The following is a 24,751-nucleotide window of genomic DNA, read 5'->3' on the forward strand; positions in this document are numbered from 1 at the left end:
GATTCGACTTGCATCCTTCGGTTGGACCCAGGGAAAAAAAATACTGAATCAACTAGTGATTTAGTTCTTATAAGAAGATAGCAGTATATTTTCCTACCATTTCGTGTTTTCCATTCCGCAATACAGACCAACCAGCCTAAGCACATACAGTAAAAATTTAGTCCAGGATATTGGGACGTATAATGGACTTGTAAGGGATCAATCTTAAACCAGTACCCTAAATCAATGTCAAAAATCAGGAGCTTTGATTTAGATAAAAGATAAAAAATTGGATGGTGAGTAAATATCGGGAATCTGATCTAGTGGACAAAAAAAATGTGCCCATCTGGATTCAGAAATCGTAAATATGTGGAATCTTGAATATAAAAGTGACTGGCAAGTGAATTTGGAAATGGAAACTGAATTGAAGGCTGCGTGTTTGGACTGGTCCCCTATATAACAATCAACCAACCGAAGAGCAAGTTACTCTCTAAAGGTCCCATAAATGATCCTCCTACGGAATATTGTTCTATAATAACCCCACTTAAAATTCTTAAAAATCCCAGACCATATTCATCAAAGAAAAAATAAAGACCTTATTTTACTAATTCACTCCACTCCTTTATTCATTGATGCCTGTTTATCCAAGTTTAACATCTATAATTATGTAACTGTCCTCAAAATCAGCCAATACGTCATTACACTCCAATTATCATCGTATTGTCTGCTTCTCCTCTCCATTGATCTCTGCTATCTCTTTCTTCTATTAAAAGAGTTTTTTCGTCCATTTATATTTCACAAAAGTTATGTGTGCAAACAATCTTTTCCCCTCAATTCCCCCCCCATCCATAGAATTATCTTTTGCACATTTAGTACCAGTACTATATATTTCCATCCTAAGAAGAACAGTGATACTACTGGCGGGTGGGGGAGTCTAAATAGTCGAGAAGGACTGTTGTTATGTTGGAAGGGAGAAGTTAATTCTTTATGGAATATTCAAAGCCATTTAATGGTTGGAATTCTATCTCTACGATTCACATTAAATCATAAAATACCACACACACAATAAAAAAAATGAAGTAGTAATTGCAGGATACTTCAGGAAGGGAAAAAAAAAATACTTATTTTAAATATATGGAAAAGCACATTTAAAACAAAATGGGAGTTTTTTAAAAAAATAAATACATTTTCAGTTGTTTAATTTTTGACAAAGTTTCCCGGCTTGAGATTCATTGTTTATATAGTGCAGTTTTTAAATAAAAAAATGAGAAATAATAATTATAAAACCACGATCATAAATACCAAAAATTTTTAACACTACAAGTACAGCTTAAACACAACGACCGACTATCTACAAACTACAAATTGCCGGTCTACAATAAGATTATGTACGCTTCATCAACACATCTTTAAAAACAATGGGATGTATTCCTCCAGGTTAAAAGAATGCGACATTCTTTATATACAGAAGTGTATACGACAATCTGATGAAATTTTCTAGCTGGTCACATCTTGGCAAAAGCTTTTATATATTTTATTATACAGGGAACAATGGATGGGTTTATTTTCTTTCATTTAGTCACTTCGTATATACCTCTTCTCTTAAATCCTTTTCTTCATAAAATAGCCTGTCAACTGAGGTATTTTCAAGGACACTACCTTATTCTTATTGGAATAGTAAAGAATAAAGGAAGCATGCACTGAAGCATCCTTCTACAGTGCTTCACTCGATGCTTCCGTTAGTGGTAGGTACTCTTTATCGAAATATTTTGTCATGAATAATTTTGTACTCCAATTATTCTTTAAAAGTGTTAGAATGGGAACTGAATCCAAGTTCATGAGCGAAAAAAGTGATTCTTGTGTGTTGCTAATCTTCAGCCAGCTTTCATCTCGCATCTGTCCGTTAACAATGTTAATTAGCTCAGCAGTAGCACATACTTCTATTACGGTACAATTATCTGCCATTTCTAATTAGAATAAATGGAATATTTATAACAAAATATAAATGGGCTCTCACCTGATGAAGAACTATGTGACAACCAATGCGTATAATTAAACGTGTGAGTAGAGGAGAGGAAAAAAAAAAATTAAAAACGTACAGCCTGTAAAAGCCTATTTTACCTGACTAACTTCACTCGGTTATTATTGTGTGTAATCCTGTAGAAGTACATTTGCATATCTGCTTACGTTAGAGAATATCTAATTGAATGGTTAATTGATTATGCTTAAGGCAAGTCAGACGATGTTGCATTTTCTGTATTATTCTATGAATTATTTCTGAAAGAATGCTTGGAAGATTTATAAGAGCTTCCATCGTGGGATCTGATTAGCAGTTATTACAGTGTTCCATTGAAAACATATCCAGAAGATCGTAATTGCACTTTAATTTTGTTTTGTCTTTCAAGCAAGGAAAGTTGTAATGCTATAGTACTTACCGTGGGTGGGCTAAGGATTTTTTTATTATTTTATTTATTTTTTTACAAAATGCAGAAAATCTGCTCTAGCGACCAAATATGGAACTTTTTAAATCACTTTAGGTTTAACAAGCAAGGCAGTGGTGTCACACCGAGCGATGAAAGTCATCTCCCACCTAAAGACATCCATCCTTAAGGCTGGATTTAAACCTGCAGTCTGTTAGTTGGAGAGGAGGTACTTGACCAACCAAACCGGCACTTTGCATAAATTATCTTTGTAAATAAAATTAAATGGAGTAAATTTGTAAATCAAAAAATCATGAAAACATTTATTATAATAACAAATTATAACGAATTTTGTAAAATTATTTACGACTCCTTTAATTTCCAAGCTTAGCATGGTTTGTTTTTGTTTGATTCAATCGTAGATGAGTTGATCGAATGACTCAATAAATGAAAAATTCTGTCCCTCCCTCCCTTGGCTGGTATGTCCTCTTGCTCAACTTCCAGAGATGTCCCATCTTCCTCTCTCCTTCTATCATGCATATAAGATTTGGTTATCCTTTGTGATATATTTCCTAAATTTCAAATCCTTGTCTACCTTTCAAAGCTTGATCTATTGATTCCTCAATGTCCTTGGAACAGATAAAAGAAATACAAAAATTACATTCAATATATTATAAAAGTAGCAGTAAGAACAAACAAACAGTGTGTAAACACCAGTTTGTTTGTTCCCATTATACTTTTATATGTGTTGGGTAAAAAAAGCACTCCCTGACCCAAGAGTGCATTATCAACATAGTTTGCATTTATAATATAAAGGGGACTTTTAGGTACATAAAAAAAAATAACAGAGGAATACAGGAGGGAAAACTTTTTGTGACATCTATTCCTAACTGAAGTTAATTCAATCAACATCAACGGTGCAGGAAAAAAAAATTAAAAATAAACAAATTATAATCAAGAAAATATTCCCTTTGTATAATATCTATACGACCACTAATCTTTCCAAAATCTCTAGAGTGTTTAAAGTGTGGGTAGCCTGGGTTAATTAATTAGCGATTTGCATAATGAAGTTTACAGAATTTAATCAAAATGCAAAAATAATGCACTTATTTTGGTTAGGTGTACGAAATAGTGTTTTGCTTTTAAGCTTGTTAGAAAGTTTTAATTAGTTTGCCATAAGTATGATTAGGGAATGCCATACCGGCCTTCATTTTGGGAAGGTAAACATGAAAATATATGTGCAATCCCCCCCCCCCCGGCTTCTTCTATGTGAAGTACACTGTAAAACCAATCACTTCTTTTTCAGAAGTCTATTTTAACAACAACTTGAGAAATTAACATGACAGAAAAAAAAAAGTAAATAGGGATGACGTCATCAACAATGGAAGAGTATTGATCTTGTTCATTTTTTAATCTGCACACGTGAATTTCACTGTTGCTATTAGTAACGTGTTTGATTTGTATATTTTCTAAGCGATTGTTATGAATTAAGAGATTTATGTGTTTAAAATGAAATTGTCAAAGGAACGAGTTTACTGTAAATTTCGAAATACGAAAAAGATTTTTTTTCCCTCATCTAAGACTGGTGGGAAATTTCGCAATTATGTTCTCTATACACTGGGGAATTTATTACTTCTTTGCAATTAAAGTTTCCGAACTTGTACTAATTACAGAATATTTAAACTTTTATTCATTCGCTTTGTAACGAAGAAAAAATTGATAATGTCGACCAGATTAGCAACTTGTGTTTTCGAGAAATAGGTGTAATAATTTTGAGACTTTCTGTCCTTGAATTTAAGAAGCATTTAAAGTTTTATTATATATAAGAATATATTACTCGTTACTTTAAGATACGTGTTATAGGTAAATGCTTTCAATTTTTGTAAATAACGTAGCTTTAGAACAGTTAGTATCTGATGTTAAAATTGGAATTCATTATAGGTGACTACTTAACAGTAGCCACCATTATTAGCTGTTTTAGTTTAAAATTTTAAGTAAAAAGTAAAAGGAGATTGAAATATTTTAAAAATTCACAGAAAAATCCTTAACAGGAAAAATAAAATAAAATCATGTAGCACACCATAAAATTATTTATATATTATTTATATGTAAGTTAATCTTTTCCGTCGTAGTTGGTCGGGGAGCCCGTCACTGAGTGGAACCAACGCTGAGATTAGGACGGTCTTTCGCCTACTATGGAGTGGCCTAGAGATCGTCCGTATTTTTGTGATTTCACCTTTACTTACATAGTCGGTGATGGATGGCAATGAAGTTCTAACTGAGGCGCTGCTATTGCTGTTACCCTCCTGCCATGATCAGAGCTTTAATAGCTCAATAACACCTTATCCCTACACTGTCCTCTACAGATAACGGGGAAGATGAAAAGCATTCTTGCTTCGCCCCTTTAAGCCAGTCCTTATAAGGACGTAGTTTTAATTCAATAAGCCGATTAATCATCCGAACCCACTGATCAAACAAGCATCAGACTACAACGAAGCAGATTTCTACAAATACAAGAGACCCAAGTCAATTCTATGCTCGGCTGAAAACAGTTAATCTCGCTGCCCTTTCAGAGCGAGCTTAAAGCTCAATAATTCTCCACCCAAAGAACTTTTTTTTCAGATGAAGGGGAATATGAAAAGCATTTATGCTTCACCCATCAAGTCAGTACCGTTATGCGTTATGCGTAGTTTTAATGATGACCTAATTTTTATAAGAGGGCTAATACTAAAAAACGTTATGTTAGAATTTTAGGATTTTCCTTATTCTTATTTTTTGTCAAAATGTGAGATTGCTTTTTTAATGGTGGATTAATAGGAGAAATACGTTGGTCAACAAACATGACATGTTTTTATATATATTTTTATATAAGTAAATGATCATTATCAATATATTTTGCTACTTTAATATCTGATAGCTTCGTCAAGGTTATTGGTTAAGCATAAAAATGAAAAAGCAAAGGATTACAATAAAAATTTACCCATATGACTGTAGAAAATGTAAATCTTATATTGTAAATATCAAAGTTTGTCATTATGGATGAGATAATCTGGTTTCTGTATGATATGCTATGACTATCTTTAATAATTATACTTTTTCCCTATTCAACCGGTACAATGAATGTAGACCACTGATATTTCTATAAATAGAAATATTCTACAATATTTCTATTGTTGATTTTCCAATTTTTTAAAATTTATTATTATTATTTTAATTTTAATCTTTCGAGTTTCAGTTTGCTGGTTCTTCAAGATGTTTGCCACTAGATATAAATTCTATACAAGCAACGTATTATGATGCAATGTCATGTATCTATGTTCTCCCACGCTATGTAAGTGAATCTTGTAACAGCATCTGTGTAGCCTCCAGTTAGTTGCACTTTCTTGAATCAAGAACACTGAAAACATATGAAAATATATTTTAAATAATTTATTTTTACTTAGCGATGTCATTAAAATGGAATGCATTAACTCTTAGAGAACAACACAATGCTATCATGATGGGCTTGGTTAATAAGCTGTCTCAAAAATGAAACAGCAAACTATGGAATATTATAATCTCAAATGTCCAGAATGGGTTTTGTTATAGTGTAGTTACTGTAATGTGTTTACGTTTTTCTGTGTTTGTTTCTTAAATAAACGAAAAGATATGAAAAATGTCTTTATTTATGCTATGAATTTTTAATATATCATTACATAAACAAATCACTATTCGCTGTGCATTTCTGGTGCCATGGCAACTCCTGGCACGTGATTCTGTAAGGTCTGTCCCAATAATCGCATACTTAACTTTGAACAAAAGCGGCTATGCAGTTAATCGTGACTGTCTGTGTTTAAATTATTAAAGAAACAACAAGAATAGAAATAGAAATGGAGTTATGAAACAAGGCTGAGACATGATACGTTTCAGTATCATGTCTCAGCCTTTCTCTCTCTCTTTCTCTCTCCTCTGCATTTTTGACATATACAGTTTCAAAATTGAAAATAAAAAAAAGAAAATGAACAACAACAAAAAAAAAAAACTAAAACACATTTTGATTTTTCATAAATGTATGATCTTTTTGAATGTCAATTTAAGTCATGATAATTTTAAAAAAAATTATTTCGTTGGTTGAAGTTTTAAAAAAAATTATATATACTCTGGCATTTTAACAAACGGATACACTCAATCAAAAGGCTATTGTTATTAAATAAGAAAAAAATTGTACTTTTATATAGTTTTGTGTTATTAAAGAATAACATAATGCGTTAAGGATTCGTTTTGAAGACTTCGGTATGTAGACTTAACAACTTCTTGTGACCTAATATGTTTTTATCTCCGATACCATGAGCTCACTTGCGCTGTGGTTTCTGCAATGTTGGGAGAAGAGCATTGCATTTATTTCCCACACAGCAAAAATATATTTTTCAAGAGACGAAGGAATGAAAGAGAATCGGAGGATAACTTTTGTAAGAAACAAAGAGAGAGAGAGAGAGAGAGAGAATGAAAGAAAGAATATTCTTGGATGAGGGCTAAAGTGTAGGATTTACACGAGACATTACCGACAATAATAGTTGCGGTCTAGTGAACGTTTTCCTACATTGTCCACACCAGCGAAACGGGATAATAGACTTGAGCAACTCTCCACACTGAAGTGTCTATCAATCTCCAGTTCATGCATGCTGATTCACGCTCACTGCGAACTCCTGTTATCAATATACTACTCACGTCGTTATTGTTTCCTGTCAGTCTCCCTTTATGGGTTCAAGTAATCAGCATCGCCCTGTCTGTGGGATCTTGGAACGAATAACTCGGCCACTTTCACTTTTAAGCGTTCATTGGCCACATTATTCGCGCGCGCTTCTCTTATGTATGTGTGTGCGTGTGTGTGTGTGTGAGAGAGAGAGAGAGGGAGGGAGAATGAGTATCTGTTTTCTATATTGCTTTGTATACATGTTAATTGTCAGAAGCACAAATTTTATTACCACAATATATATATTTTTTATACTTCCTGTATATATCATAGGCTCGTGACGTCATATCCTCTTGGTTAATAACAAACGAATATTTTTGTTTGTTTGTTTATTATGTGGTCATGTGATCTCTAAAATGACTGATGCTCAAATGACCCGATTGCGATAATAACTGCTAGAAACGTTAGATCAAATTAAATTTTGATTTACTTTTTCCCTGTCATTTTTCATTGGGCTTACCTCAATTTACAAGTATATATATATTTTCATATAATTGAAATTATTGTTTTATTTTAATAAAAGTGGTATAATTTATATTTCCTATATTTTAATTTAAAGAAGATGGTTGGTTTCTTTTCATCCAACACCCCATTTGATAGTGATTGTGAAATCTATAGATAATTATCATCATAGTTAGAGTAAGAATTATGTGGCTAGATTATTGCATTTAATTTTTGAAGTATTACAACCACTGTAGCATTTTGAGAACTTTTGTACCGTTTAATAATACCATAAGTGTTATTTATTCTTTATATAGGCTATTAATATTAAACCTTCCTACTATCATAAATCCCATCGTATAAATAAACTACATACTACATTTATCCACACACATGACATTGCCTTATTATAAATAATAATAATAATAATAATAATATGTAAATTAATAAGTTATCTCATTTTTATTTTAAATTATATTAAGTATAATTGCAACACCATCTCTAGTTTTTCATCTCTTGGATATGACTTTCAAATCAACAAAAGATTGATATGACGGTTGGAATATTGGAGATAAATCCAATATCCTTGGAGGGTAACGGATGGCAATGCTGTAGTTAATGAAGTTCTAACTGGGGCTCAGCTATTGCTGTTACCCTCCTGCCATGATCAGAGCTTTAATTGCTCAATAACACCTTATCCCTACACTGCTCTCTACAGATAACGGGGAAGATGAAAAGCATTATTGCTTCGCCCCTTTAAGCCAGTCCTTATAAGGACTATAAGGATTGATATGACTTTCAAATCAACAAAAGATTGCCAGGCTGGCTAGTACAGGGCCATAAAGTCCTTTTTAGGACTTCCAGGGTAACAAATAGCAATGCTGTAGCCAATGAAGTTTTAACTGAGGCTCGGCTATTGCCGTTACCCAGCCATGACTAGAGCTTTTTAGCTCAACAACTCTATCCACACAGATTTTCTTCATTCAGATGACGGGATAAAGAGTCAAGGACTCAGTCCATCGCCCAGTTCTTTTAAGAACTTTAAGATTGCCAGGCTAATAAAGGTAATACATTCTTACCTGAAAGACAGATACATGCAGGTCAGGGTAGGCGAAACGGTTTCGACCAGACGCAGGATCTCGGCAGGCGTGCCTCAAGGATCTCTTCTGGCACCTCTACTGTTTTCAATCTATGTAGCAGACATCCCTCTGAACCCAAGAACAACCTTCACTGCATTATATGCAGATGATACTGCACTGATGGAAAGATCACTGAGCCCAAAACTGGCAACTAAAAGACTACAAAATAGCATACACACTTTAGAAAAGTGGATGGCAGACTGGAGGATCCAAGTTAACCCCCAGAAAAGCTCAGCCATACTGTTTACTAGAAAGAAAATCCATACCATGGAGGATATTTATTTATTGGGAGTAAAGATTCCATGGCAGACTGAAGTTAAATATCTTGGAGTGATTCTTGATAGAAAACTCTTATTCAACAAACATATTAGTTACATTACCTCAAAGATATACAACGTCTTAGCACAGCTATACCCTATGATCAACAGACAAAGTAAACGGACATGCAAACAAAATTAACAATTTACAAGATGGTAATTAGACCGGTTATCACTTACGCATCCCCAGCTTGGAGCCACACCGCAAATTCAAACATTCTAAAACTTCAGAGATTACAGAATAAGTGCCTGAGGATGATTCTGGATGCCCCCTGGTTCATAAGAAACACCCAGATCCACAGAGAAGTTAATATCCCTTATATCTCTTCCTTTCTCCTAAATCTAGCTGAGAAGTTCTTTACCAAGACAAGTAACCATCCAAACCCATTAATCAAGGAAGCCTCGGAATATAATAAAGAAGAAATCAACAAATATAAAAGACCAAAATCTATTTTAAGTTCAGCTGAACGCAACTAACTTCGCTGCCCTCAATGGGCGAGCATATAGCTCACAAACACTCCATTCAAAGTTCTTCCATTACAAGACAAAGGGGAATATGAAAAGCAATTTTGCTTCACCCATCTAGCCAGAAATGTTAATGTTATGTTAATGATTGCAGTTTAAATCGACCGTGAGATGCGGTGATTTGGAGAGTAATGGATGGCAATGCTGTAGCCAATGAAGTTCTGAGGCCATGATCAGAGCTTTAATAGCTCAATAACACCTTATCCCTGCACTGTCCTCTACAGATAACGGGGAAGATGAAAAGCATTCTTGCTTCGCCCCTTTAAGCCAGTCCTTATAAGGATTGCAGTTTTATTTTTATTATAATTTAAATTTTATTATAATTTAAATTTTGAAAGATATTTGCTATACCTTTAAATATTTCAAATTTGAAAGTTTACATATGATTATCCTTGAAAATTCTCAACAGTCTAAAATTTCTTTCGCATTAGAAAAACACGCCATGTTTTCCTAATACGAAAAAATCGTTTGCAGTTGGTGAAGCTAATTGCAAACGTGTTGTTATCATTAGTTTTTGTCGCCATTCCAGTAAAAACGGCTACAATTCTTAGTAAATCAAGCTATTAAAAAAAAAAAAAAAAAAAAAAACAGAGTATTTTATGAAACATGAAAATAAAAATCATATGATTTTGACTGTTCTTGCTATTGTTTTCATAAATTTCAACAGGAAACTAAAAAGTCTTCTGTGTTTATTTTTACATTTAAATTTTTTAAATTTAAATTGATTTTATTTATTTCGAAATCTACACCACCTTCAGCTGAGAAGTCGACCATAAATTCATGAACTGAAACAGTAGCTAAACTCAAAAAATTTTTCAAGCGTACCCATAAAAAATGGAAATCAAAAGATTGCAGGTAACTTTCCTAAGCCTAAAATACAGAGCGTCTTGAACAGTCCGTGAAGTAATGTGATAATTTGAGGTTTGGAAATTATGAGAAATGAGTGTTCCTCTCATCATCCTTGAGCGGGAGGATAAATATTGCAAACATTGCTGAGGAACAAGTGATCAACTTTTTCTATATTTATAGTCACCTTTTTTCCACAGGAAGATGCTTTATTAGGAAGACAAGGTCAAGATATCTATAGAACTCGGTGATTAGTATTCAAAGAAGCTTTCTACTCACCTATCTTCTTTAACTAGTGCGGTTACTATTTGTAATATGGAGAGGCATCATAGAAAAAAATATAATAGCTAGGATTTTTTAAATCTAAGTACACCACACTTGGATGAATTTCCACACATCCTTGCTCATTTTGCTGACTCTCTCTCTCTCTCTCTCTCTTTATGGAAATCAAAATCCCAAAGGTCTATCTCTGGATGTGATGTACCATTCTTTTTTTAATTACGTGAAATACAATTAATATTAATTAAAGGATTAGTTACTCGTACATAATTTATTACTCCTTTTAATGGAATACGCCCGAAAAAGTTTTCAATCTGCAAATGTAATCACATTTATGGGAAAATAATAACATTTTTATGTCTTAACCAAATAAAGGCAAACGAATGGTTGCACTGAAGTGTTGGATATTGTTTTCTCGTATAAAATAAGGGTTCTATTTTAGGTGAATTTCTCTTACTGTACCTATCCTTTTCGCTTTTGTCTGTCCATATGTATGGTACTTCATCCTGGCTGGATGGACTTCATGAAAATTGGTATTTGAGTCTTTAATGGAGTTATTTATTTTTTTAATCGAATTATTTTAATTTTAGTTTAAATTAGATAGATTTTAATAGCAAAATTTGGCGAAATATTTCGAAGATATCTGTCCCGGTTGGATTGGAATCTAATGAAATTTGAAATTTTGTATTGTTACTAAAATTTCTTAAATAAATTCAGCTTTGGTTAAAATCTAAACATTAACTACCTTCACCTTAGGGTGTTAGGCTTAATGACGGTATGTCAATACCAAGTTAATTGGCTTCGTATAAATCTAATTATTGCTTTGATTGAGCGATTCATCCGATAGCTTATTATGACAACTGCATCTACTCTTATGTCTGGTTTGTCTGTTTTTCGATATAAAAAAAAAAAAAAAAAAAAAAAAAACGACTTCCCGGAGAAAAAAAATTCTATTGCTTCTGTATGAAACCGGCTAACTTATTTTCACTTGTAAAGTTATTATAGAGGTTCCTCGGGCTCTACACAGAATTCTCAAAAAAACATTTTTCTAGACAATCTCCGTGAAATAATCTAAACCTACAGCATATTTTAGTTCTGGGGAAAAATAGAATATTTTTTCAACCACTTCAGACCTCCAATAAACAGGACAATAGTTTAATGTCGGGTGGTGAAAATAATCTTCTACCTAAAGATTATTACAGCAGAGAGATGGGGACCCCAGACCGACGAGGTGACTGCTAAATAACCAATGGTGGTTGTGCTTTAGGTTGTGATGAGCTGTTTAGAATTGTGGCTGGCCGAATTGCTCCGGCCACAATTTTTTTTCCTTATATATAAAGTCCGAAATTTTATATTTCGGACTTTATATATAAGAAATAATGGCTTAAAGGGGCGAAGCAAGAATGCTTTTCATATTCCCCGTTATCTGTAGTGTAAGGATAGGGTGTTATTGAGCTATATAAAGCCCTGATCATGGCTGGAGGGTAACAGCAATAGTCGCGCCTCAGTTAGAACTTTATTGGCTACGGCATTGCCATCCATTACTCTCCCTGGGTACCCATTTTAGTCGCCTCATACGAATTGCATGTGCTACAATGGGGCTATTCTTATCCCGGCCACCACACGGGAGTTATATGTTTAGTTATGTCCTATGTGTTTCTCCACTTATGGAATTTGAAAGGGGTATTAATATTATATATGAAAATATTTATTTTATTTTGTCTATTTGAAAATTTCTTTTATATATTTCTATGTTTAATAAATTTCTATATTAATTTTTATTTCATATGAACATAAAAATTGTTTATAATTTTTAGTTTTAGACCAAACATGATCATTACCTAGTTAACATTAATCTTTATAACTGTCAGTCTAATATAAACAGAAAAATTTAGATTTGAAAATTTAAGACGAAATTAAACTTATTTATTGTTCATTGATTTTTCATTGATGTTTGTTTTTAAAAAAATATGTGATTTTTTTATTTTTGAAGAATAAAAATATTTTGTTAAGTAACATTTTACACACACACACACACACACACACACACAGAGAGAGAGAGAGAGAGAGAGAGAGAGAGAGAGAGAGAGAGAGAGAGAGAGAGAATATTTAAATTTGATTTTGGCTGTCAAACTGTAAAGAACTAATAACTTCATTATTATGTGTAAACAGAAAAAAAAAAAGTCAATATTTTCAAATCCTAATAGGTCCTGGGAGCAGCTTGGAGGAGGGCCGCTCCGGTGGGATGGAGCCTTCCCAGATGCACAGTATGTACGGTAACCATGGGAACCGTAACAACAACAACAGCAGCAGTAACAGTCCACCGGTGTCCACTACGAGTTCCAGCGGTTCCATGTTGGTGGTACCTCAACCCATCAATGCTATCGTTAAAACTCCGACGCTTAATGCTGCAACGGTCGCAGCTGCCGCTGCTGCTGCCGCCAACGGCACGGGTAGGAAGTACCAGTGTAAAATGTGTCCTCAGGTAAGTCTTTTTTTTTTTTTTTTTTTCATAAACTCAAAACTAAGGTATTTGTTCAACTGGTTGGTCATTAACTTCACAGAAAGGTACAAGAAATAAGTTGATTCAGCTGTTACCTTGGCAACAGCTTTTTTTTGTCCTATTATATGCTTTGAGGGTTTTTGTTTGTTGGTTAACTTTGTATTATAATTATGAAGCCATTTTCTCTTTCAACTTCCACTATACGTTCTTAACGTATTTACCATAAGCAATTTAAAACTTTGAACGCATTTCGACGATTAAATTTTCAACCGGAAGGAGTTTAATAGTCATGTAGGAATCCATTGCAGCAATCTCAAGGGATGCTTTGATCATTATATATAATTGATTTACTGTTGGGACTGCTTCAAGACGTAGTGTATAATTTATTGCTAGACATATGTCATCGTCTTCTGTTCCACGTGCTTACAACATGGTAAGCCATACACTGCTGATATTTCTCTTTAGTAAGTCACAATAATTAGCGTCTTAAGTAATAAAAGTTTCATTAACCTTAGTAATAACTAGGAAGGCTTGAGATGATCGAAAAGTCTTAGCAAATACTTTCTTCTAATCCTGCTATAATCCACTTATGGAAATATATGTGTATTCTAAAAGGAATGAGTGGGTTGGTTGTGGTGTTTCCATTATTAAGTAATTGGAAGGGACCTTTGTTCAAAGGCTCGTCCATTTCTCTTTAAATTATTAATTGGTTAGCTTTGAGTAGAATTCCCAATAAAATGACACGTCTTATCCTTATAATGCCATTTCTTGTAGTATAAGTATTATTGTTGTGGGAAATTATATTATTTTTACACATTTGGTAACGTGTGGGGATACACCGACGAATCTAATTATGAAAATATCTTTGTTCCAATTAATCAGATTGCCATTCAGTAATACGGTACTTTGAACATTAACATCTGTGTGTTATTAATGCCGTGTGTTTGTTGATAAAATCGAATAATTTGTCATTTTTTATTTATTCCACTTTTATATTTTGATGCATGATTATCAAATCTTTGCCCTAAAAATCAAAACATAAATTAGGACTTAGTTTTTACAGACAAACATTTAACCTGTTCATTGCTTTCATAATGAGCGTCTTTTGTTTGTCTTTCTCAGCCAAACGTGGCCAAATATCAAATACTTCCTGCCTTGTTTGTTGTGTCGAAAAGACACCACTCGACGTAGTACACACACACACATAGTAACGAGTTTAGCTCTGACAAGCCATTTTTGGTATGAATAGTCATTAGATACCACATTTGTAGGGGTTTGGAAAAGGGAAACGGATTTTTTTTTTTTTATCCCCGTCAATTATCTGTATTCATTTACCATACGCTATCAGTTTTGTAATTTGTTTCTTGGCAGATGAATTGTCATTAGGTATCTAACTTTTTTTATGCTAACTGTTTTTTTTTCTTTCTTTCTAAGAGATTCATTATCCATCTTCGGTAGCTTACATACAACGTTTTGCCATTCTTTCAAGTTTTTCTTCCTAAGAGGAAAGTCATTAGGGAGTTTATGTTACGGATGGTGGTTTTTAAATATTTATTTGATTTTTTTTCCTCTTTTTGTCAACGCTACGAGAGTAGCAAGTACGTATTGTTTGCTATTACTTGGCGTGAAAATATAATAAGACAATCATTAAGAAAGATTTTTGCCTATAACTAGACAGTAAGAAATGATGTCTGCAAGTTATTAGATTACTACCCCTCTCTCCTTTATTCCTGGTTCCACATCAGTAGCTTCGGGATGTGTGTGTGTCCTCAGATTAGGTATATTTCTTTGTTTTTGCAATAATTTCCTATGAATACTTGACTGGTGATTTTTTTTCCGCGACACATCTTTTGTTATCTCGCTTTCTTATCTTGCGTACTTTGTTTTTACATGCATGTCGAAAATCGCCACTTCCTTAAATAAGAAAGGAAAAAAAAAGGAATTTCCTTGAAAATCAACATTAAGTGTTTAAATTGGGTGAGTATTATAGACTTATCCTCTGAATGGTGTGCTATCAGTGCTCCTTAACCAGCGCGGATACATACATACCTGTTAATGTCACAGTCAGAACACACACACACACACACACACACACACACATACACATCAAGAGAAAATAAAAAAAAAAGTTTCAAAATGAGAAGAAATACACTATTCAATTCATTATAGGAATGACTTGTCCAGACAGAAACCTAGGTTCTGATCCGATTTGGAGGGAAGTTTTTCGACTTTCTTCAGACAAGGTGCAGTAATCTGGATTTAAAAAAACATCGGAGAGTTTTTCCCTAAAAAAAAAAAAAAGAAAAAAAAAGTGGATTCTCCCGAGAATACCGTTGACTGGTATAATTTTAAACAGATCCCATCTCAGTCTCCAATAAAATTTTAATTCCTCTTCATACAATAGACTAAAACAAGGAATTTTACAGAGAATTCTACCTATTTATATAGGTAAATATAAATAATTATTCATCTACAAATATATTTATATACTGACTTATGATAACAGAGATTTTTGTCGCCTTCATGTAACGCAGATATTTTGTTACTATCTTTAACTTCACGAAATCTCTACAAGATTAAGTTCGAAGAACCTACTTCCAGTTCATTTTGAAATGTAACTGTTCTCCCACTGTTCTATTACGCCAGTACTGACTGCTTAACCAATCTTCCAGCATTATATTTAAGCCTTCTCTGTTTCTATCCCCCCCTTTTCTCTTTATAACATAGTAAGGAGGAGGGGGGAGTTGCTTCGTTATCTTGGACAATCTCTGGATCCTCGAGACCCGAGGTCACCTATGTGTGCGGCAACAGCAGCAGCACTAAGCACGGACAGGTAATTTGGTCAAGGATTGCGGCTCTGGAGCGGCGATAAGTTCAGGGTGGGCACCGGCTAATTAGAGAGAGAGAGAGAGAGAGAGAGAACGGAGAGGAGAGAGAAATACAGAGAGAGAGAGAGAGAGAGAGAAATCCTGGCTTTCTGCCATGCCCGTAAGCGGGATCGTGTACCTGCGCGAGCGATGGGAATTCCTCTCTTATTTCCTTCTAAATACGCGTGCCCAGTTGAAGACGTGAGCTGTAAATAATTGAGAATCAGAACTTGCTCTTTGCTATCTCCATCCGCAACTAAGTGTTCAAACACCGACACTGGTCCTTCGTCTCTTGCATTTGCTGGGGTGTGTGAATTTATTCATGACGACTAGGGGAAAATAAACAACTCGGACTTATACTTTAATGATTGGTAGCGTTATAATTTTTTGGTTTGTTTGTTTTTGGAAATCTAAGTAATTATCAGATCTTGCTCACTACCAGCAAATATATCATCATTGACGAGTTCATTTTTCTGCTCTTTAGAGTATTTTGTGGCTGAAAAGCAAAACAAGTTAAATTAAAAATTAAACGAATAATAAATTTTAATTTTTAAAAAGTTTCTAAAAAATTGTGTTCTTAAAAATGTAATTTAAAATATTTATAGTTAAACATTAAAATTTTCTATTTTTCTTTTGTTATTCTAAAATTTCTTTATACGGTATTTATTTAATTATATAATATTTATATATCACTAAGTATGACAAATCATCTGTATTTCTGAAGATGGGATCAATCGACCGTGAGATGCGGTGATTGATTCATTCAATCCAATACCCTTGGAGGGTAATGGATGGCAATGCTGTAGCTAATGAAGTTCTAACTGAGGCTCGGCTATTGCTGTTACCCTCCTGCCATGATCAGAGCTTTAATAGCTCATTAACACCTTATCCATACACTGTCCTCTACAGATAACGGGGAATATGAAAAGCATTCTTGCTTCGCCCCTTTAAGCCAGTCCTTATAAGGACTATAAGGATCTGTATTTCTAGAGATGCGGTGATTGATTCATTCAATCCAATACCCTTGGAGGGTAATGGATAGCAATGCTGTAGCTAATGAAGCTCTAACTGAGGCTCGGCTATTGCTGTTACCCTCCTGCCATGATCAGAGCTTTAATAATAGCTCAATAACCTTATCCCTACACTGTCCGCTACAGATAACGGGGAATATGAAAAGCATTCTTGCTTCGCCCCTTTAAGCCAGTCCTTATAAGGACTATAAGGATCTGTATTTCTAGTGTTACGTTTGGGGATGTGTGGTGGTAGATGTTTGTATACAGTTGTTATCTGTGAAAATCAATACAAAACAGTACCTTATTATTTTTTATATTGATCATTGATTAACTAAAGCCAGAACCATCTAACCTCATAAATATCGCTGGTTAACTAAAGCCATCTAACCTCATAAATATTTAAGACTCGTACAAATACATCAGAACAGAAAATAAATTGCTGCGTTTTGAACATTAGAAAATCGTTTTTCTTCACTCCAAAAGAATAAACTGCCGAGATTTTAAAGGATAAAGATGTTCCAAGAGAGGACATTAATGATCGCTCGTTTAGAAACGTACATATACCGCTTTGGCCTTGTATAGCTCCCCCTTTCCATCTTTCTGTGTAGCGTTGTTGTATAAATAGGATATTTGCAAGGTTCTCAACAAACTAAAAGGCTTAACGCTTAATACCATCTTTCTCTTCAATCGCTTGAGCCATCTCAAGGGACAAGTTTCCCACATTTTTCCTAGTCTGTTTGCTAATCAGAGGGAACAAGCTCAACTGCTCTTACGGGACCGCCTGTTGAACCTAACATGGTGAATAATGGTTCCCTTCGCTGATGATGGTACAATATTTTATACAGTTCGTCCCGTATTCATCAATAACTGTCAGTTGCTTTATTAATGGTTTCTGTGTACTTCACATAAAACCGGTATCCTATTCATCGGCTAACATTACTATGCGTATTGGGAAAAGTATATGGATCGTATTATAGGAAGGGATTGAAATATTGCCAAAAAATTGTTTAAGTGAAATAGAAGCCCATGATTTAGCATTCCCTCTTCAGCGAATTCAACACTACCATGGAGCATTGAATGTCCGATTTTTTCTATTTTCTCTATTGTTCTTCCATAAAATGTCTACGAAGCATTCGATGAAAAGAAATGCATAATTTAAAACACAAGATGTGACTTACATCAACTGTATTTGCCGATAATAATTATTCTTTAATCTTACTAGGCTGACAAAGATATTAAATAATCAAGTTACATCGTAAAAGAATCTAAATAATAATAAACTTCTGATAACTGGTGGCAGCATAAAATAGAAACTGTATTGGAAAACGAAACAGCAAAAATTCTCTGGGAATTTAGAATACAAACTGATCGGTATTTGGAACACAATAGACCTGACATCACAATTATCGAACATTGACAGGTTTTGATTATCGATATCGCAGTACCCAGTGATAACAATAAAGAACTGAAAAAAAAAATGACTAAATATCGAGATTTGGCAATCGAAGTTGGCAGGCTGTGGCTTAAACACACTAAAGTTATCCCAATTATTATCGGTGCAACTTCAAAGAAGCTATCCAACTATTTACAGCAATTAAACATCAACGAAGTGACCCCATATGACCTACAAAAAAACAGCATTACTTGGAACAGTCTATATTTTACGACGCTACCTGACAGACTATTGTTAGATTCTTGGGTAGAATCTGAATTGATCTGTATCACCAATCAAATTGTTGTTTAAATGATATCTTGTTTTGACTGAGTATCAATTATGTGAATAAAATAAAATAATAATAAATATTCATACTAGATCGACATCTTATGGGGAAAAACCAAAATGTGAAATGTATATTTTAGTGATTATTAAAACAAATATAAGTATTTGTTAGGGATAATAATTATGAAAACGTTGTTAGACATATTCTGTTTGTTACGAGTTTTTTTTTTTTTTCAATGAAATCATAAAAGTTCCCCATTAAAATGTATAATTTTATAGCAACACATCAATTTGTATTTAGGCCTATTTCCAATTCTATATGCTGATTCGGCAGCTGTTTATTTCCATTAATATGACACAAGCAGGAACAAAGTAAGGCACCGATTGTGTCCCTGAAATATAGCTACGTACACACAAGATGACAAGAATCTAAAAACTAGTTTGGTGTTAGGCTCCTGCTTGCCTTACACTCCTAATTGGCAAACAGCCAAACCGGTGTTGAGATGCGTTCCTCAACTCTCTAGTCGACTATTTTTAGAGACAGAGATCTACAGGCACAAAGGTCATGTCATCAACCAATGCAAACCGCTCCCACACTTCGTATTTACCCTAAGAATTTTTAGAATAAGTTCACAGTGGAAGGTCACCAACTTTTAGTTCCATCAATAGCAGCGGCCTTCGTTTTTAGTATAACGATCACGGATGACAATTAAGCCCTTCTTTTGATCCTGAGCAATGGTTGATAGTATAGTTAAATGTTTGAAAGAAGATAGCGTCAAAGTCTTCGTAAAATATGAAATCAACACGCCCACTGAATTTTTAATATAAAACATTTAATCTAATATCTCACTGGAAGTTTATTTCATTTTCACCAGTTGGATCACGAGATTTAAACATTCGCAGTACGCATGCGCATATTTCTAGACATTTTAGGCATACTATTGCATTTCCTTCTAGTAAACTAACATATATGTATTATAGCGCCATCTGGCGTTAGAGATAGTAGTAAAGAAAACTGAAATTAATTATCTCAAGAGTCATTCTTCTCTTGAAGTTCTGAATAATACGAATATTCTTATATAGTAGTATTATATTAGAATGCTTATGCAACGTATTTGTAACTTTCTCATACGTAGAAATAAATTTATGACAAGAATATAGTGTCTCCATTTGAAAATAGATATAAACACTACTTAGAAGTACAGTGAAGAAAATACTTTTCGAATCTTAACAGAGATTTTCTAATGTTTCAAATTAAAAAAATAATAATAATTCAGTATTTAAATATCGGTGCACTACTAAAAGACCTCGTATCTCAGTACTCTTTGTTTTTGCCAAACTGTAACTTCTGAGATCCAGAAGTTACAAGGACGTCTTTTAGTAGTGCACCGATATTTAAATACTGAATTATTATTTTTTTTTAAATTTGAAACATTAGAAAATCTCTGTTAAGATTCAAAAAGTATTTTCTTCACTGTACCTCTAAGTAGTGTTTATATCTATTATGTTTCAAATGGAGACACTATATTCTTGTCATGAATTTACTCTGCAACATAATTAGGTTCATACTGAAAAATTGCTCTTTCAGGCCATGCTTGAGTATTATATTCTCATAATCTCTTCGAATGAAATACTGACACATGAGTTAGTTTAGAATTAACTGTGTAAAGTTCTTAAAAGAACTGGGCGATGGACCGAGTCCTTGACTCTTTATCCCGTCATCTGAATGAAGAAAATCTGTGTGGATGGAGTGTTATTGAGCTAAAAAGCTATAATCATGGCTGGATATCGGCACTAGCCGAGCCTCAGTTAAAACTTCATTGGCGATGTGTAAGTAAAGCCAACTGTAAAAATTCGGACGATCCCTAGGCCACTCAATCGTGGGCGAGAGACCGTCCAACTCAGCGTTGGCTCCACTCAGTGATGGCCTTCCACCCACACGCCACCACCGATCAGAACCGCTCAAATTCCGAAGAAAATCATTCACCACCAAAGCCCCTCAGCGGGCCGTGCCGGAGAACACTCCCCGGAGACTCAAATTGCTCCCCTAAGGCAAAAACCTTAAGAGAGCGAACTCATAACTCTCGAATCTCAGCGCCCCTGGAGGATAACAGCAACATGCCGAACCTCAGTTACTTCATTGGATACAGCATTGCCATTTGTTACCCTGGAAGTCCTAAAAAATTTTTTTAACTTCATAAAGTCCTTATAGTCCTTATAAGGACTGGCTTAAAGGGGCGAAGCAAGAATGCTTTTCATCTTCCCCGTTATCTGTAGAGGACAGTGTGTGGATTAGGTGTTATTGAGCAATTAAGCTCTGATCATGGCAGGAGAGTAACAGCAATAGCCGAGCCTCAGTTAGATCTTCATTGGCTACAGCATTGTCATCCATTACCCTCCAAGGGTATTGGATTGAATGAATCAATCGACTATGTAAGTAAAGGTTCAATCTCAAAAATATCGGACGATCTCTAGGCCACTCATTCGTGGGCGAAAGACCGTCCAAATCTCAGCGTTGGTTCTACTCAGTGAAACTCGATTACCGAGCAGAACCGCTCAAATTCCGAGGAAAATAATTCACCGACAAAGCCCCTCAGCGGGCCGTGCCGGAGAACACCTTCCCCGGAGACTCAAAGTGCTCCCTTAAGGCAAAAACCTTAATAGAGCGAACTCAAAAACTCATCGCCCAAGTGGGTAAGAGCAACAGCCGAACCTCAGTTAAACTTCATTGGTACAGCTTTGCGTTGCTATCCATCACCCCCAAGGGCATTAATGAACCAATCGACTGCATCTCACGGTCGATTTGATTCCACAAATTCTAACTTCATAAACTTTCTGTGTACTTTTTATTATAAAAAGTACATATATTATTTTAAATGGTGTTTTTAAAAATTTAACTATATTTCTGGAAAATATAAAACATATATAATTAAAATAATTAATTCTTAATTATAATTATATTTGACATTTTATTTTATATGAACTTCTTCGCATCATATTGTCTCGATGTCTCTTTTGAGTTCGTTGTTCACCTAAAAAAGAAAGATATTTACACATATAAAATTAAATTTCAATAAAATCAGATATTGAAGGTCACGTGATCCTTGAGATAATGCTAATCATGCGCTTTAGATCTATATTTCTCTAAGATCGAAGATAGCGCTAAAGCGCATGCTTTAGATCCACCTACAGTAGATAGAAGATAGAGTAAGATAAATCTAGATGATTCAAATCTATCATACTCTAAGCAAAGGCTATGTCAAAGCTTTCGAAATTTTGTATTGGATGTTTTTAAATGAATCAACTCGCAGAACACGGAGATTAGAATAACGTTTCCTGTAAATGATGTACTGGAAATTTCTTAGATATTATCCTTCCCTTGTTTATTACAATTTATTCCCAAAGAAGAATATATATATATATATATATATATATAGAGAGAGAGAGAGAGAGAACATTTTGAGATTTGTCCTGTAACTTTAGAGATTATCATATCATTACCCACGCTTATCATATATCCCAAATTTCTAGGATAGTTCTCAATTTAAAGATTCTTTTCCCGCTATTCAGTAAGCCATGAAAATATCCTGAATATTCCGAACTTTCGGCAAATCATAACTAAATAAGTTAATGCAATATCACAGTAATATATACATATATGTAACTTACAAAAGATGACGAATCACAAAAGATTGAGAATTTCGGGCTGAATAAATATCATAATTAAGCATAAAAATCCTCCTCATATTAGCCTATATTATGTACGGTTATAGTTGAATGCGTAGTTTGCCGGTATGCATGAATGTGAAGAGTGTGCGACCGTTGGTCGAAATTCTAAGTGTCTCCAACATTTCATAGCCCGGTGTAAGACCCCCGCCCACCTGTTGGCTGCCTAAAGTGACTTGAAAAAGGTTCATATTTGGTCTCCATAAAATCAGATCTTGATGTATGGTCACGCGATCCTTGAGATAGTGCTAAGCATGCGCTTTAGATCTATCTTACATTTCCAGATTATGTAAAAATAAAATGATGAAACCTTAGCCCACCCATAGCAGAGGTTCGCTATCTCTCGGCAGTAGGAGATCCATAAAATGGTATACGTTTTAAACTAATATCATTCACGCTTCGATTTACTGTACCTTTTTGCTATATAAATGCTTGAATTAGTATCAGAATTAAGTATTGTGTTACTTTTTTGTTTTTGTGCATTTGTTTGGTATAATTGACTCCATTCGTCAAGTTCGTGAACTTAAAAAATTGCATAATCTTGTGCGCCGATTTTTAACTAGTATATATCAAACCATGCTTTTTTAATAAGTAATTATCTCTTAAAAGGAATTATATTTTTATTTTACCGATGTCTTCAAAGCAATTATAATTATAAAATTACATCTTAAACCTAATTCTTTTTAACTATGTCCCTTAATTACATTGAGAAAGTAGTTATATTTTTAACCGAATTCTCAATTACATAAAGCTTTAAATAATTAATTATAATACTTTATTTTACATTTTTATATAAATTATTATTATTATCACAGACCTTCAGAGAGTCAAGGACTCAGGGGCGACCATACATCACCCACATCAGTTGTCATCTTCTCTTAAACTCATTCATACCAGATGTCATCATCATTTTATTAAGAGAAAAATTGGCTCTCATCCCTTTCTTAACTGCACATAAATTCAACTTCCACGAATATCCATTTCATTGTCCTTTCCTCACTTTCCGTATGACGACAAATTCAATCAACCATCCTATAACATACTTTTAGAAGTTTATAAGCCTCATATCTCCATTTTCTACTGTTTACCAGTGTCTGCAGTCCATTTACCCCCAGGCGACATAATTTACATACCATAATTCCAGTATCGTGTTTGTGCCTTCTCCACAGCTTCTTCTTCCCCCCCCCCCCCGCTCAGAATCCAGGAGACTAAATCTACGCACAAGTTCTTTGTGTTGTATTTGCAGTTTGAACTACTTCCTTATTCACTATAACTTCAAGATTTCTAGCCTTTTCAGTTTCTCCAATCACAATCCCACTAATAGATAACTAACATGGCGTTGTTAATCTCATCAAAAAAGTGCATTAACTTTACATAGGAGATAGCATAACAGGATATGACACTGTTTAAGTAAAGGTCTCACTCCAAAACTTAGGCGATCCCCCAGACCACTCGAAACGAGGACAGAACTTCAATTTGAAGAGTTATTATTATCTGACCACATGCCGCAAACCCGTGTTATAGTTTACTTATATAAAACATATACATTTTTTTTAAAGGTATGGTTTTAAATTTAAAAAAATAAAAATTGTATATTTAAATAAACTTAAAATTTATATTTTTACTAATTTTCAGATACAATTAAACTATAATATATTACAATACTTTAAATAAACAGAAAACTATTAACATTTTGTTAACAATTAAACACAAAAATGAAATCACTAATAATCCTGAATTAAATGATGACTTTCTAATGACAGGTTCCAATAAATAAATAAAAACATAATAATTTAAGAATAAGATAAAAAGGGTGAATTTTATGAAAATATTTATTAAATATAAAAAAAAAACTAAAAGAGTTCTGCAATGACTTTATCAGAGCGTTGAGCCGAATTGAACCCTGGGAGGGTAACGGAGGCAATGCTGTAAGCAACGAAGTTCTAACTGACGCTCGGCTATCGCTGTCCCCCCCTGCCATGATCAGAGCTTTAATAGCTCAATAACACCTTATCCTTACACTGTCCTCTACAGATACAGATAACGGGGAAGATGGAAAGCATTCTTGCTTCGCCCCTTTAAGCAAGTCCTTATAAGGATAAGGACTAATGGCTTTATCGAAGGTTGTTTTCATTAACTGGCTAAGGATGGTCGAAATTCCAATTCTAAGTGTAAAAAGGAAATAATGCTATTTTAACCATTTCTTTTTATTAACATCTTTATTTTCTCTCATCAGTAAATACC

At 34.0% G+C, this 24,751-nt stretch overlaps 1 protein-coding gene across 1 annotated transcript in view; it reads left to right on the forward strand.

The window, feature by feature from the left end:
* LOC150107639 (uncharacterized) overlaps positions 1 to 24,181 on the forward strand; it is a 192,569-nt gene extending 168,388 nt beyond the window's left edge. Inside the window, exons 4-5 of the mRNA XM_090392148.1 lie at positions 12,886 to 13,163; positions 24,143 to 24,181. Coding sequence (XP_090248274.1) covers positions 12,886 to 13,163; positions 24,143 to 24,181 — 317 coding nt within the window. The remainder of the gene's footprint in view (positions 1 to 12,885; positions 13,164 to 24,142) is intronic.
* Positions 24,182 to 24,751: the final 570 nt, after the last annotated feature.

This window comes from Typopeltis vanoorti, chromosome 4 (assembly GCF_054136105.1).
Source record: "Typopeltis vanoorti isolate ZY-2024b chromosome 4, IOZ_Tvanoo_1.0, whole genome shotgun sequence".
NCBI lineage: Eukaryota > Metazoa > Arthropoda > Arachnida > Uropygi > Thelyphonidae > Typopeltis > Typopeltis vanoorti.